Source organism: Lepidothrix coronata, unplaced genomic scaffold, assembly GCF_001604755.1.
Source record: "Lepidothrix coronata isolate B3197 unplaced genomic scaffold, Lepidothrix_coronata-1.0 Scaffold94, whole genome shotgun sequence".
In the NCBI taxonomy this organism is placed as follows: Eukaryota; Metazoa; Chordata; class Aves; order Passeriformes; family Pipridae; genus Lepidothrix; species Lepidothrix coronata.
In genome coordinates this window covers 1,001,641-1,017,961 of record NW_016690274.1, presented here as the reverse complement: position 1 = coordinate 1,017,961, position 16,321 = coordinate 1,001,641, and the positions used below count along the sequence as shown (strand labels likewise).

At 39.6% G+C, this 16,321-nt stretch overlaps 1 protein-coding gene across 4 annotated transcripts in view; it reads right to left on the bottom strand.

Annotated features, from left to right (window-relative positions):
- IPCEF1 (interaction protein for cytohesin exchange factors 1) overlaps positions 1-16,321 on the bottom strand; it is a 76,957-nt gene that overhangs the window by 10,548 nt on the left and 50,088 nt on the right. For 3 of the 4 annotated variants that reach the window (XM_017822033.1, XM_017822037.1, XM_017822036.1), the window contains 3 exons: positions 15,489-15,550; positions 11,449-11,537; positions 5,319-5,688 (listed from right to left, as the gene is read on the bottom strand). In XM_017822033.1, coding sequence (XP_017677522.1) covers positions 5,319-5,688; positions 11,449-11,537; positions 15,489-15,550 — 521 coding nt within the window. The remainder of the gene's footprint in view (positions 1-5,318; positions 5,689-11,448; positions 11,538-15,488; positions 15,551-16,321) is intronic. The other variant, XM_017822034.1, reaches the window with a different exon arrangement.

Below are 16,321 nucleotides of genomic sequence, written 5' to 3'. Positions count from 1 at the left end.
CTTCAGCTTCTCAATTTTCAGCTTCCATCCTCCTGTTGGCCAACTTGCTACAGGTTGGAGACATTAAGGTATTAAGGCTCCCCACCTTGGAGCAGCAATACGGAAGCCTGTCTGAAATATCAACTTTAATGCTCTTTAAGCCTACAGAAGTGAAACTATCCAGAACTTTTCGAAAAGCAGCTGTGAAATATAAAGCTGACTGTTTCCCAGTGGTAAAGATACAGAAATTGGAAATGTTTGGCAGAAAGAGCATTTTTCATTGAAAACCACCTCTGAGGGAACTATCTTACTAAATCCAGGCTGAAATGTAAATATTTGTTCTCCTATTCTGTAACTGAGATCTCACAGATCCCCAGTTGTGTATTAATCCCAGGGAAAAAAAAATCTGCTTCTTCCTCCTCTCCTAGCTACTCTTATGAGTTTCTTGTAGCTCTGCCAGCACCTCTATTTCTGATTCTGTCAAATTTTTTTATGCCAATGGAACAACACACAACCCAGCTGAGGAGAGCAGAGGAAAAAAATCATAAACCACTTTTGCTCTTACCTACCTACCTACCCACCCCCTTTTGAATAGGAATATGATGTCACCTCAGGGAAATCACATTTCCCGCATAACTATGAAACAGAAAATACAGGAAAAATTTTAATTAGGTGAGCATAGATTAGGCAAACTCCTCACTGGCAAATGCAGAACTAAAGATAGGAGAGACTGGAAGAAAATAACAGGAAAAGTACATTACCACCAACAGTTAGCTGCTCTTGTCTATAACAGTATAGTGGACTCAGAAGTGAGGTATAGAATTTTAATAAATGGACTGAACTGGAAACAAAACAAATAAGTATCTCTTTTTCAGAGTTCAGAAAACTGCAGCACAAAGTTTTCACTGTTATTTCTAAACCTTTTTTGATGAGAAACAAAATAATTATTCAAACACAGTTGTTTCTCTACTCAGTTGTTCTCACCATAGGCATACCACTTGACTAGTCTCAGCCATTTTCTAGATCTAGCCATTTTCTCTAACTTTTGCAGAAGGAAAAAAAGGGCTAGAGCACACCAGAGGGTCTGTTCTGGCTATTATTGGCACAGGCAGACTCCAGAGGGGAAGAGGATGTCAGTTCTGAGAACAGAAGGAATTGAATGCATCCAGCTCCTATTTAACCCACTCCTTCCCACAAAACCAATCCAGACAAAATTCAAGTGGTATTTGTAAAGTTGTCCAGGTTTCTGAAAATATCGGCACACACTAGATCTTCTATCAGCTGCTGTGAGCTAAGGTAAATAAACCAGAAGTGGTAAAATAAGAATTCCTTGCCAAGATGTATTAACTCGATATGATCATAAAACCCACATAAAATGCAAGGAAGAAGAGTTCTTATTGCTATAGTAGTAGATTCCTGAATAAATACAAAGCAACCTTCCTATTATCTTACAGTAACCTTCTGGTTCCTGTGGCTTCCTTTCATTATCACATTTTTTGATGATAATGGTGGCAGCTCTTAGATACTTTTCGTTCTGGTGACTGCCAGAAGAAATACAAAGGATAGCCTAGCCATCCCAGAGGGAGCAAGGCTAGCTTTTGGATACAGAGCCCATAGGCAGTCAGATAGTTGTTTGTATTCTCAACTCTTTCTTGTTTATCTTTCAGTTTCTTTGTGTCATCGGCAGCTTAGAATCCTTTGTCACTGTGCATGTAGCAAGCCTCAACACCAAAATATTAAATATTCCCAAAAAGTAAATAGAACCATAATGCTGATCACCTTTCAAAAGAGAAAACCGATCAACTACCCTTCTTTGTACCTGTATATTACTCTCTAGTATGAAAAGTCTCCCCAGTAATTGATGCTGAGAGCTAAGCCTGAGAATGTTCATAACACCACTGAGAGTGGCTGGAAAGTTTGTTAAAAATATCATACGTTACAGCTCCTTGCACCAGACACCCACAGCTGCTTAGCAGAGTTCATAAAATAATTTTCGTTGAAAAAATAACCCATTATCATTTAGTTGAATCTGAGGCTTCTCTTACAGAGTTTCATCTATCTATCTCTGAAAACCTTTTCATTGTGTAACTCATCACTAAAGTTTCTTCACCATTTTTGTACTTTTTCATGGTAAGCTCTACCCATAAAACCACGGCTACTCTTTCTTCCTTCTAGGTACCAATTTTTCTTACGTTGGACTCCTTTTCTGACTTTGGCCAACAAAAGTGCTCTTCAGTTCTTGAAAACTTGCCCCTCAGCTCTAAGTTCTCATCAGCTACAACCAAAAACTCCTCATGGTGTTTTACCATGTAGAATGTGGCCAGAAAGCAGAGTGTGTGACAGATTATTTTAATCTTCACAAGGAGAAGGAGAGAGTATGGACACACCTCTAGGTTCTGTGGGGAGTGGGATTAAGGACCACACAGCTGTTTCAATGACAGCAGGGCCATCTTTACACACAGGGAACCAGTAATTTCTGGACAAATGCTGCCAGAAAACAGACTTGTCTCCTCCTGAATGCTGTCTCATTACTCTGAAACATGTCAGAAATGCACTGTTCAGACAGTCTGTAAAGCAAATAGTATGGACTGCACTGAGGTATGTCTTCTTGTTTCACACCAGATAACAAGTGTGTTCTCACCAGTTTTTGTAAAGCATGAGACTTTGCAGCTACATTTTACACCACGACTTGAATTCATCTCACAGTATTTGTGTACATCCTTATCAACTAGCTGGAGTTTGGGGGGTAAGCCTTAGAACCAGAATTGTATCATTTTTGATAACTATCATTTGGAACTGAATTGCTATTTTACATTAATCCTTTTTATTCTACCTCATTCTCAAAGAGAAGTAGCTTAACCTCCTTGCAAATTCTTTCCTAAATTTTTTCAGTGGCCATTGCAGGGGTGGTCTCCATGCACCAACAGTCTCCATACCCTCCCCATAATATGCAGACTGATAAAGGAAAGAAAAACCTGTGTATGGTGTACATCTTACTTGCTCAACAATGGGTTATGATGCAGACAATAACTAGTGAGATTATTCAGTTTCCATAGTGACTGTCTCAGTGAAATTATCTATTTCTGGAATTCTGCCAGCAATCAACAGTGTGGTTAGGATAGTTCTGTGTTCTGCCATCAGGGTTGCCCATCAGCTAAGCAGTGAGCAACAGAAGAATTCATTTCCCCAGGAAAAATCTTAGGAAAATTAAACCACCAACTGCAGAAATATACCAAAATGTACCTTGATTTACATTTAATCCCATTTTTATTGGGTAGAATCATTAAGCCTATTAAACTATACTTCAAATGATTATGAATGTGCCATACTAATTCTATGACCATCCATAAAAGTACCTCACAATTACCTGGAAAAAGTTACCCTTACAGTTATGTAATAAGTAAGTAATGGCCAGTCTTCGCGAGCGAAGATTTTGGGAAAGGTCATTAACCCTTCGAGCCTGCGCAGTGGATTTTTTAGGTGAGACACAGCTTGCGCTGAACTGAGCCCACCCTTTAATCCTGAGGTTCATCTGCCGGGGCCAAGCACGCTTGGACAGTGGCAGTGAGGGTCTCAGGATGTAGGTTTGTTTAGAGTGACCTTCTCTTAGATGGATTACCTCACAGGGCTAACGAGCTCCATCTGCCCGGGGGGCTGGGAATCGAACCCGGGTCGCAGCGGTGAGAGTCCTGCACCCTAACCACTTACAGTTATGATGGAAAGCATTAACCTACACATTGTTGTAGGATTGCTGACAATACCAGAGTAGCATATTCTAAACAAAAGTTTAGATTTCTGAAGGGCCACCACTGAATCTTGCTCAACAGGATCTAAAGCCACTATGCCACATGTGACCTTCATTACAACAATCTACATGAATGTCCCTAATAATGTTTTCCAAGGCATTACTTTGTCAAATTTAACCCAGAAGGTAAAATTAAAAAAAAAAAATGTATTTACTATGTTTTTGTGACATTTTCATTAGGGAACCCTTTTGTGCTAGCCCCAGCCTTTTCACAACTTGCAAAGCCAGAGGGGAATTGGATTCCCCAATAACTCTCTCAAAGCATAGTACTCTTTTCCACCACAGAGAAATAGGACATATGCTCACTCTGGGTTTTAATTCCTGCTGATCTTCACTGATACTGAATTTTCTAGCAGAGCACCCTAGAAGGCAGATAATGAAGCTGAGCACAAAACACTGAGTTAATTTTCATTTTTGTTAAAAGCTATACTTTGCTCAATTTCTTTTTTCTTTTTTTGTAAAATCAGAAAAACAAATGACAAAATAAGGAGTTCTAGCTGTTGATATATATATAAAACAATAGGGAGACTGACTACACAACTAATGTGGCCTATACTATCATTTTTCAAACAGTGTTATGTTCACCTACAGAGAAATACCCTGAGTTCCCAACGACTCCAGTGCTGTTTCTTTCCACCTTTGCATTGCCTTCAGCCTAAGCTTTTAGATACATCTTTGTTTTGCTTTATGCTGAAGCAACCCTGCTCTTTCAGCAACAAAGTACTCATCTGAAGTCCTTACAAGGATTTGGAATCATGGGAAGAGACGATGCACAAGAATGTTGTTTCTTCCTTATGTACTACCTCTATAAGCAGACTAATTGTATACCATGAACACTGCTTAGACTTCAACGGCTTTTAATGCAGAATGAAGAAGCTTTGCTCAAAAGGCAGGAGATTGCCTTGCTACACAGGAGAGTTATGAACAGTAACAATGACAAAATTCTGGAACTATGCCAACTTTTTCATTTCATTTCATTTCAGTAGGAGGATATCTGTGCAGAAACCTATTTGCTTAGACAAAATCCAGTCTAATGGACTTTCTGATTCAGGATTGCAGTTGTTTTCTCTTGATTACAATGAAGCTTAATGAAACGAATAGGGAGTATGTACTTCAAGTAAATACAACTGCTTTTATTTTTAAAATTAGATTGACCTAACCACATGCTCCATTTTGCTTAGAGTGTCTGTTCTGTGACACACTTTCTCAACATTTTGATTCAATCCTAATGAATAAAAGACATCTGCATTGAAATAAAGACAGTTAATAAAACCATATCTCTGTTAGATTTATATACAGGAGCTATAATCTAACATACAGGTAAAATTTGAGAAAAGTTGTAAAAATACCTACCAACTAGATACTAGGTTATATATTTAATATGCAACTAACTAAATGTTTGTTAAAAATGATGTGCCACTGGAAAACTCTTCAGTGAAGAACATAAAGGAAAGAAGGGAAAAGGAAGTTGAGGAACCCCCTGAACTCTCATATTGTTCGACTGCAGCAAAAACCTCATCTCTCATTAGCTCACCTTTGGCTAGTGATCTCTGTCCTGTTGCATCTGGCACTGCTAGACAATGTGCATCTGCACTTAAGTAAGAGTTCTGGGATCCATTGTTGGGTTGGGAAAGCTGGACTTCCTGGCTTTCTGCTGCTTCTCCACAGACTACTTCTGGCAGCTCGTCAGAATGAATCTGTACGCAGAAAGTTAAAGGCTGATCACCCTCTTCTGTGGCAGAGCTGTTAACTAGGTCAAGCCAGGACTGCCTCTCGGAATAAACCACTTTGGATGCCAAGGAAGATGATGACTCTTGTGAGTTGAAAGTGCTTTCAGGAGAGGAGAGAGAACAAGATGCTTCACTTGACAGAGTTGAGGTGAAAGATGACTTCTGCTGATCCTGCTTTCCAGAAAAAAAAAGCAGAGGGGGAAGAAAAAAGAAAAAATATTTACAAGTCATTCTTTTCCTTAGGTTCTACATGTTATAGGTATACAGCTGAAATGTTAAATGACCAAAAATTGATGTAATCTGATTAATTATCCATTCAAACGAGCCTGAGCTATGGCAGCCAATCTCCTACAGGGCAGTAGCTTCAGCCACTAAGCCCCAAGAAGGTCAGAGGCAAAAGAGATACAAACCTGACAATGTCTAGAAATGAAAGACCAAGGAAAAATCTTGTGTTGAATGTAGCCTTCCATGCTAGTCTCACACTCGCCTTCACTCTTTAATTTGTGTTCACTTTACTGGTCTAACCAAGAGTGCAGAAGTGAAACTCCAAATTAGCCATTGAACATGAAGTTTTCTTGAAGCATTCAATAATTCCACCAATGCAACAAGCATAGATTACTGGTACCAAGCACTGAAGTACACTGAAGTACAGTAAAAATGTATTTTACCTGGTCCGTTCAAGGGATAATCATTCACCAAGGCAAGAAGGCTGATAGGTAGTATGATGGCAAATTAATGATGGAAAGAAAAAACAGATAGTTATGGGACAAAGGGTAGGAAATGGGGAACTGTACAAGATTTGTGTTTGCTTGTTCACCTGCTAAGATTCACCCTTCAGCACATGATCTGGAAAAGGATCCAAACTTCACAAGAAACACATCAGAAATCATTAAGACATCCTAAGGCCCTCAATACTCAATAGGCCCCTACTTACCCTGCCTTAACAGAAACACATACAACCAGAGAGGTCTCAGAGACATCTAACAGTCATCATTGTTAGTTAGGAGTTGAAATTCCATTTAAAGGAAGGTTGAGACAAAGAACAAAGTTTTGAGAAGTATTTAGCTTCCCAGTCAAGTGATTAGGCACCCAGGTCTTTGTCTACACTAGAAGTTTACATTGATTGATTTGTACTATTATCTGGTCATCAAAAACAACTCACACAGGAAGAACTATCACTAGGCTACTTCTTCCCCACCAAACACCACTGAAGAGACCAGCTAAGAGAGTCAAATACACAAGTAATACATATAATACCCACAAATATACACACAAATACCCAGAACAGAATCAACTGACAGTGATAAATAAAGTAATGGAAGAGGAGGAAAGACAAAGCCTTATAGTGAAGCTCTTAGCAGAAACTATCAGAAATTGTGATGATATCATCATGATATGAAAGCCAGATTTCTTGCTACTGCAGAAATTTAGTCCTTCTGCAAGTCATCTGCTACTGGCCAATGCTAGTATCAGAATACCAGACTTGATAGACCACAATTCTGGCAAGTTTATGTTCTCAATATATATGTAGAATAGATCTGTGCAAGGAGTAAAACAGATGATAACTAGACAAAGTATGGGAAATCACTGAGAAGATGTTGCTAGGGAAACCTGGACAAGTTGCAAACACAATAAAGGGAGCAGTCAGGAATACCTATTTATGACCTGGTAAACCAAATTTAAGATTTATTCAAATAAACCAAACCAAGAGCGACAATTTTTTTGATCATGATATATAAAGTTCTGCAATTCAGTGTTGTATACCGTAATGTATACTTCCTTTTTACATTAAAAACAACAAAGTAGATTTGCCTTCCTGTGTTTCTAACACAGCTGTATCATATAACTACTACTCAATTCAGAAGATGAGGAAGACCAGTATCAGATTGCGGGTACCATTTGTTTATAACAGTTTCTTCACTTTTGTAAATTTTCAAGGCCATTCATAGTATAATAGAATCATCAAGGTTGAAGGAGACCTTTAAGATCTTCCAGTCCAACTACCAACCCAGCACTACCACTGCAATCCCTAAACCACATAACCCAGTGCCAGATCCAGGTGCCTCTTGCACTTCCAGGGATTGTGACTCCGCACCTCCCTGGGCAACCTATTCCAATGCCTGACCACTCTAACAGTGAAAAAAAATTTTCTAGCATTTAATCTGAATTCTCCCCTGTCTCACTTTAAGGTCATTTCATCTAGTCCTCTCACTGCAGGTGCCGTAGAAGAAACAGGGCCCCACCTCAGTATAACCTCCTTTCACGTAGTTGTAGAGAGCGATGAGGTTCCCCCTGAGCCTTCTTCAGGGTAAACAACCCCAGCCTTCGGCTGTTCTGCAGAAGTCTTAAGTTCTCTAATTCTTTCACAATTCCTCCAAGACTTTCCCAAACATGGCAGGACTCAGACATTTATGTTCCTCTTATGAGAAGTACAACATTGTGTTTCTGGTGCATTTTTGTTTTTAAAATGGAAACCTTAACATATGCATCCTAAAGCAAAGGACAGACAGAAGCCATCACAAACTATACGGGTGAGTGCTAAAAACACTCACAGGGAACACAGGTGACGTTAAGAATTTCATCTAAGAGCACCTATCACAAAGACAAATTTTTTGAAGTATTTGTAAAGTCAAGTAGATCAACTGAACGGTAAAGGCTCTTGCTTATATGGTGTGAATGGTCTAATTTCAACTGTTCAAAGCCAGGAAAGGAAGATGTTGGATATCACCTCTATTTTTCTGGCATTTTTCCATGCAAAAAAAAGGCTATTGAAATTAAAACTGTGCTACACAGAATGGAATATATTTTTGTTTTCATTTTCATTGTGTGTTAAATGAAAAATGTGGGTGAGAATAAATGACTGCCAGAAGGTGTTTCTTTTTCTCTACATATGTGTTGTGTTTTGTTTTTTTCTTTGGCATGACAAATGTTTACTTAACTTATTGGAGTGGTTCCTTTGGAATTTTTGCAACCATCCATATAAAAATAAATATCCATTTGGGGATATTTTAAAAAGCAGATCATAAGCATTCCACTGGAGATCAGTGAGTCTCTAGATGTTTTTTAGAGAAAAATTATGACTTAACTGCTTTTTGGGGATTGCTGCAATCTATTGTCTCAACATATCTGCTGATTTTTGAACTGTAAATCCATTCACACATGGACAAATTAATGCAGGTGGTCAGTTTAACTTTTGTCCTACAGATGTTAAAATTTACTTGTTCCTCACTTGCTTTTTTCTTCCACAGTACACAAAAGTATGGATGAACATGGAAAGCTCATGATTACTACTTTTTTCAAGTTTCAAAATGGTTTGAGTCAGCAGAGAATAGAACAGCCAGTATAAACTGTATGCTAGAAGTACAGCAAAATGTTTGCTGCTCTAAAATGTAACAGAGCCTCCTCCTGAGTGTCTATTAGTTTCCAGATTAATAATTTTCAGTTTGGAGTTGATTTCAAGAAGTTTGGAGGCCTTTCTGTGTAAGACAACATTTGTTTGATTTTCCAAAATGTCCAGGCCTCCTAATTCCTATTTTGCAAAATGGTTTTGCACTCAGGAGGCAGAGGTGCAATTAAAAAAAATAATAATAAAAATAAATTAACTTTAGTCAATGCCTCTGGCATTCTTGATGCTGGGCTGAGTTTCACTTCCAGTTGCAATTTGAGAAGATTAAACCAGGCCAACCAAAAGTTGTACAGAGTACAACTGTACTGTACCCACAGAGTATCAACCCAAATCCACCACATTACCATGTTTGGGACCTCACAGCTTAGTTCAAGAATTCTGCAACAAATAAACATGCAACAAGCAATATTTAACCAGCCTTCACTGAGGTAATCATGGGCTCCACTTCTGGAATTGACTTCCTCATAGAAGCTGTGCCTTCCCAATCCTCCCAATGGTTTCCTTGCTCCAGCACTTGTCCAGAAGTGAAAGGGACATTAAATCGGGCATTTAAAAGAAGACACTGACTTGCAGTCAAACACAACTGCATTGGTACCCAGCTGTTCCTACTCACTCTGTAAGCAAGCTGAACACACGGCAGACCCACAGCAACTGGAGCTTGTTCCAGTGGCCAGTTCTGGGGTGAAAAGATGACAACTTTGCTCAGGAGACACTAACCTTTGTCCACAGGGAAAGGGATTTTAAGCTGGGGATAAGAAGGGACATCAGCTGGGAAAGGTAAAGGCTTGAGAGAAGATAATCTTTAAGGGAAAGCTTGAGAAAACAGGACCCCTCAGCATTTGCACAATTGCCTGCACAATTTGCGTGTCCCCTGCTAAAATGTGAAGGCCAGCACTCAAGAGGAGCATATGGGAAGGAGACAACCGGAGATCACCCCTTCAGCAACAGACCAACAAGGAGCAGGAAGCCAGAAAAATGGAAAACTAAAAAACAACACCTGTTTAAAACTCATCATCTGGAAAAATGCGAGCATTCACTCAGAGGCGAGCAGACGGAAAAAACATCTACAGTCTCTTAAAAGCAAAACACTGAGATATAAAATTCAAAATGCTTTATTATTAACCCTTGGCCCAGAATAACTGTTGGAGACATAACGCCAGAGTTCTTATTTTCTCTGATATTTATAGCCACTCAGCCACATTTAATGTCTAGTTAATACAGGCCATAAAGAATCACGTTCTACACAGTAGTGAACACCCTGCACCCCACAAGTGCTAGACAGGTTGTTTTACAGTGATAAACATTACACAACTGTTTCAAGAGAGGAAGTGAAGACTGACTTATCTGACTGAAACAGAGGGGGGTAAGTGGGTGACAGTGTGACATACATTCCCAGCTTTATGTGAGCTAATCAAAGATTGTCAGACAGGCAACCCTGTGTATGACATCTCCTTTTATTAATGCCTATCATCACACAAGTTTCTCTAGCTCATCTGTGTATTTCAGATTTGCTACTGCTTCATCGCCTCTGTGCCATGTAGGAACCTGGACCATACCAGTGAGGCAGCAGACACTTCCCCTCCTTGAGATGCAAGAAGACTCTTTAGTATATTACTGCACACCTCTCGATGTTAACTTTCAGCTAGTGAAGGAAAAGGCTTGAACTCAGGATTCCTTATTTGGGCTGCATTACCACCCCAAACCAGATTTCTAGACAAAGAATTAAGTAAATCTCCCATTTTAAAGCACATATAAGAGAGCTGAGATCACTGGGAAAAGCGATGATATAGAAACAAGATGAATAGGACAATATGTGGCTAATAATTAGGTGAGTCAATTTGATTAGACACGAGGCTGCATAGTGCTTTTTCTAATTTATGAAATTAAATGAGACAGGAAGGAATATTCTGGGCAAATATGCTACACTTAGAAAGAAAAAATGCATAGATTTTGGAAGGATGCCTATTTTCTTTTTTCATAGTCTATTTTTCAGAGGTAAAGAACAGATTTTATCGCTGTTAGAAGAGGCCTCTTTCCCTTCACTTCTCTTCACTGCCACAGAAGCAGCTTCAAATTCAGCAGTCTTAGAAAGAGCTCACTCAAATAAATAAATACAAAGCTGTTGGATGATGCTACCAGGGGCACAAAAAGAAAGAAATTTTAGGGTGGATTTAAAAGAAAAAAAGAGAATATTATGAAAAAGTAGCTTATAGCAGTGTGTTGAAAATCTGGTAAAGAAAATATAAAGTGTGTGTATGAGGTAGACACCTTCCTTTCTCCAGCAAGACAAATATGCCTGCATTGGAAGGAGCTGATCTCTTACAGTGTGAAGCTCCCTACAGTGCAGGATGTGATAACTGTGTGCTCTGCCATAGGACAGGGGCAGTCAGTGCATCCACATTTCACAGGCACACAGGATGAACATTTCCAGACACTGTTGTAGGTTATTCTTAAAAGTGCACCACCTCAAGAGAATTTTGTTTCAACTGGCTTGCAACAAGAAACAGGCTAATTACTGGAACACTTACCAAGGGAGGAGGTGAGGGCTGGACTGTGTAGGGGGGAGGTGGCGTGTCCGTTATTTCTGGATCATCGTGTTCGCTTTCGCTGTAACATTCTGAGGCAGACATGGAAAATGAGCAAAAGAGTTAGATCAAAACATTTATTCCTCACAATGCTGTGGTAACCAAAGATCACCAAGCAGGATATTCTGGACTGAGGACCACACTTTAACAAGTCAGTGTCTCCTAACCCAGTTGTGGTAACGCTACATTACTTAATGGCAATACATTTTTAAATTTTTTTTTTAATTAAAAAAAAAGAGTTAATTTGCTATGATAGGAAACACTGCTCTAGATAGCTTCACAAGTAGGTTTGGGGTGGGGTTTTTTCCTCTCTTTGCAGTGTTTAAATTAAGAGTTTCATTTATAGTAGAAGTTAGGGAGAGCTGTTGCAAGTAGCAGAGGCAGTTCCTTAATCTTTGTAACCAGTAAGTTTTCCTGGAGCTAGCAACAGGTATTAGGGTTTTGGCTGCAATTTTGTAGCAAACAGACTGCTCCCATCATGCTTTGGAAACCACAGAGCAGCCTTGTCTTTTGTCATCACACAGTAACCCACATAGGTATGAAATACGGCATGGCAGTACATGTGCAGAGGTAAAAACAAAATACTGCAGGGCTATACAACTCGTTTATCTTTTTTTATCTCCCTTTTTTTGTTTTGTTTTTCAACAAAAAACCAACTGAAACTCAGTATATCTCTTGATATGTAGCAGAGGCAGTCATGCTGTTATTTCCTTCACCTATCTGTGTAGCAGGTGAAAACATTTTCTCCATTTTTTTTTAAAGTGGATTAAATGAAGTGATAATCATTGATAAGACACAGAAAAATGGAGGCAATATGTTGCTGGTTCCTATTCCCAGGACCTGCCTGTAAACTCTGGGCAAGATCATAGAATCATAGAATAGTTTGAGTTGGGAGGGACTTTTAAAGATCCTACAGTCCAACCACCTTGCAATGAGCAGGGATATCTTCAACTAGATCAAGTTGCTTAGAGCCCCATCCAGCCTGACCTTGAATGTTTCCAAGAATTGGGCATCTACCATCTCTTTGGGCAACCTGTCTCAGCTTTTTGCCACTGTGAAAAATTACTTCTTTATATCTAGGCTAAATTGACCCCTTTTTAGTTTAAAACCATTACCTCCGTCCTGTTGCAAAAGGCCCCACCAAAAAGTTTGTCCCCATCTTTCTTACAGGCTCCCTTTAAGTACTGAAAGGCTGCAAAGATGGGTTTCCTTTGCGCATGTGGTGTCAGCATTTGCTCCTGTAAAGGTTGCACACGTGCTGGGAGATTTAGCAGAGTGACTGCACCCATCCCCACCTGACTGAGCTGGGGACAGCAGAGTTTGCCAAGACAAAGCCGGAGCTTAATGAGGACAACATGAGTGAGCGCCGAGGGTCACCAAACAGAGGCTGCCCTTGCGGTCTCCCCAGGATCCAGCACTCTGCACTGCCACTCCCTCCCTTTGCCAGCAGCAGCTTCTGCTGTCCAGGAGCAGCTAACAGCAACTGTCCAGCTGTTTGCCACAGGGGGCAGAGATTGCTTATGTTCTGGGAGTACTTTGTCAGAGCTGTGCTTCAGGGGTTCACACTACTAGAAAGAAGTGTATTAGCACGGTCTCTGGGCAATCACCTGTGATGAGCTCATCTTGTAGTTAAATTAATACCCACTCACTTTATTTTTATGAATGTCATTTAGGGGTTTTAATAAGCACAAAGTGAGGGGAATAAAATTGTAAGAGAGAAGAATTTTATACATGAGAGAGAACTTTCTAACATTGATAGCAAAGAGACTAATTACCTTTTCTCCCTATACTGTTTGCAGAACTATAGGGATTTTGAATAGCATAGCTGCTATTCTGTTTACTGGAAATATGTGCTGGCACATCTAAGCATAAAGAACTGAGACTGGCTGCAGTAAGGGCTATATCAAATTCTAAGACTCTATTAATGCCTTTTTGAGTAACTCCTAGTAAAAAGCTTATTGTTTCTACGGCTCCCCTTTTAGGCACATAGGAGACCCCAAAAAGAATCAACAGATGTTTCTGATACTCTAAATAAGCAAAAGAGGTTGGGGTGGTGGTGTTAAAATGCATAAAAAGTACATGAATACACAAGAAATGTCATAACAAGCAACAAGACTTCTGAACAATTATGGGCTGTGATACAGAGGGGAAAACCAGATCAGCAGGAACAGAAGTGACTGTGGGTACTGACAGCGTTTTTCTGAAGCACAGCAATGCCTCTGCAAGGGCACATCCACCCAGGCACATCAGTGGGTGCTGCACCCACACTCAAGACAGCTGCTTGATCACCTATGACAAAAAATGCATGAAAAGACAAGGAGGTGTTTGACACCAGAACCAGAAGGCTTTTTTCTGAAGGGTAGATGGGCCACTAGCTTTAAAAGCTGAAGAAATCTTGGCTATGTTATGTTATGTTATTGAAGGGTAATCAAACAACTAGCTGCAGAGGTTATTGAGTGGGTTATTTTGTATCTTTTGGTCATATTTTTTTAATTAAGATTAGTGGACTGACTAATTTTATATTGTTTTATTATTCTCAATTCAGCCAATACAACAAATACTACAATTTTTGAATCTTAAAAAAAATTGTTTTCATGTATAAAATTTTGGCCATCCTCATTTTCCATCAAACCCTTCCTTTGTGAAAACATGGACAACATATTTGCACACTTCCTCACTGAGTACAATTACCTTGCAGTTCTTGCTACACGGCCTAATACTGAATATAGCCCTTTATCCTAAACTGATTTGATACAAAACTGGGCTCAAAGAGGACACAGGCATTTAAGAGGAATTAGACAGTGTGGGAATTAACAAGTTTCCTGACAAGAAACAACCGTGAACTGAAAAAAAATAAATTGATGAGACATGCTGAATCAGTGGTATCTGTGTTTACCAGCTCCAAAGCTCCTTTAATGGTACAGTATAAATGGAGCCAGAGTATAAACAAAGCCAGATCAAACTAATCAATAATGGAATTACATGTCCCAAGCATGGGCATAAACCACAATCTTGAGTTCTTGGAAAAAGCAGAAGGGACGTAAAGAGGAACATTTCAGTGCTTAGACAAAACAGGCTGCATTACCTAAGTGTTCATACTACTGCAAAAAACAGCTTTTTCTTCATAATGACAGGTCCTTCACAACCTGAACAGTTCTAAAAAGGGCATTGAGCATCAATACTCTAAAAACGGAGGGTCAAAAGCCCAAATGATGACACATATTCCTCATGTTAGAGTCCATCCCTGGTTTGGTAACATAATACTACCCAAAACACTTCTCTTTCTAAATCCACTCCCAGCACATGTGTCCCCATGAGCAGCTTTTCCAACTGCCCTGACAGGTGACTTGCTTTGTCCTCTGCCCAGATTTGTGATTTGAACACAGGTATACTCCCATCAGAGAGTTCTATTAGGCCAATGTGCAAATTAAGACAGTTAATAAATTTCTTGGGAACTTTTAAAGTTACTCATTTCCTGATGAACTCCCGGGCCTGGCTCTGAAGGAAATTGTAGGCTTCAGAATAGTGCTACCATCCCCTTGTTCCCCTACATTGATCTTGTTGAAACGTCCAGGAATGGACGAGACATTAGGGATGAGTCTACAGTGCACAAGTTGTTCCCAAGCCTACAAGCTCCTATGCTGTTGCACAGGTCCTGTAATATAAGTCACCAGCTCAAAACCCAGAGCAGCACAGCTGTTTCTCTTCACACTTGGTAGGCTTAGCAAGACAGCAAACTGCCAGAAAGTAGTTATACACTTCTCACAAGATCACAGTGTCTCCCTCAGTCACACTGTTTCTCACCATTTTTTTCTTTTTCTGTGATTACTTTGTGCCAGGTCACTGCGGTTTCTCTGAGCTCAGACAGCAGACAGACTCAAGATGACAGTTTAAAAGAAAGAAAATAGCTGACAAAAATTTGGTCAAACAAAAACTGTGAAGAACATAATGTAGTTACACACTGAAACCAGTTAGGAGCATACCTTCCTCATTCTTCCCGTTTGGTGCCTGAGGGTCTACAGCCATCCCCAGCTTACTTAGCCACCTGTGTTTGAAACAGAGGGAATATAGTCAGGGGTACTTGCATGCTCCTCAGACAGAGTTTTGCTCCTTTCAGTTGTGTTCTACATCACCACATCTATTTTCATTAGTCTGAAGACTAAATGTCAAATTTTCTATTTCTTAGATCCTCTTCTAGAAAGACACCAGTTACCTGAATACTAATATTCCCTGTGGTGAGCAGGATTAATTGCCTTGGGCATCTTCTTTACCTGATCCTGGAAAAAAAGCACTACTGATGACCAAGGAGTTGCATTTGTGGAAGCTAAAGGAAAAGTATTTGTGCTATATCACCATGTCAGTGATTTAGTCCAGCAATTGAGGTGTCACCTTTCATCTCAGATGAAGCAAAGGCATGGGAGCCGTAGAAGATGATGTCAGATGGCCTGGCCAAAACTATTGCAGCACCATCTAAGAATCTGAGTCATTTAAAACCAGACTTTTTGACCATAATATTCTGTTCTTCAACTTCCTATGTCCTTTCAGGTTTAGTAAGTCTTACTTCCTGTGTTGCTTTAAGCTACTAGTAATGTTTTTTTTTAATTTCTCTTTTTAGGTGGCTGCATTTTTCTAGAGCTAGAAACATCCCCTAGATATACTTTTTGTGTATTGTGTTTGTCTGTATATCATTCAGATCTATCCAGGTTTTAAGAAACTAACGGCTGAAAAAGCTCAAGCCTTTCAGATTAAAACTCAAGCCTGAACAGGGAATGTATGAGGGACAGGAATTAAAATTCATTACTGGGTGGGGGGGAAA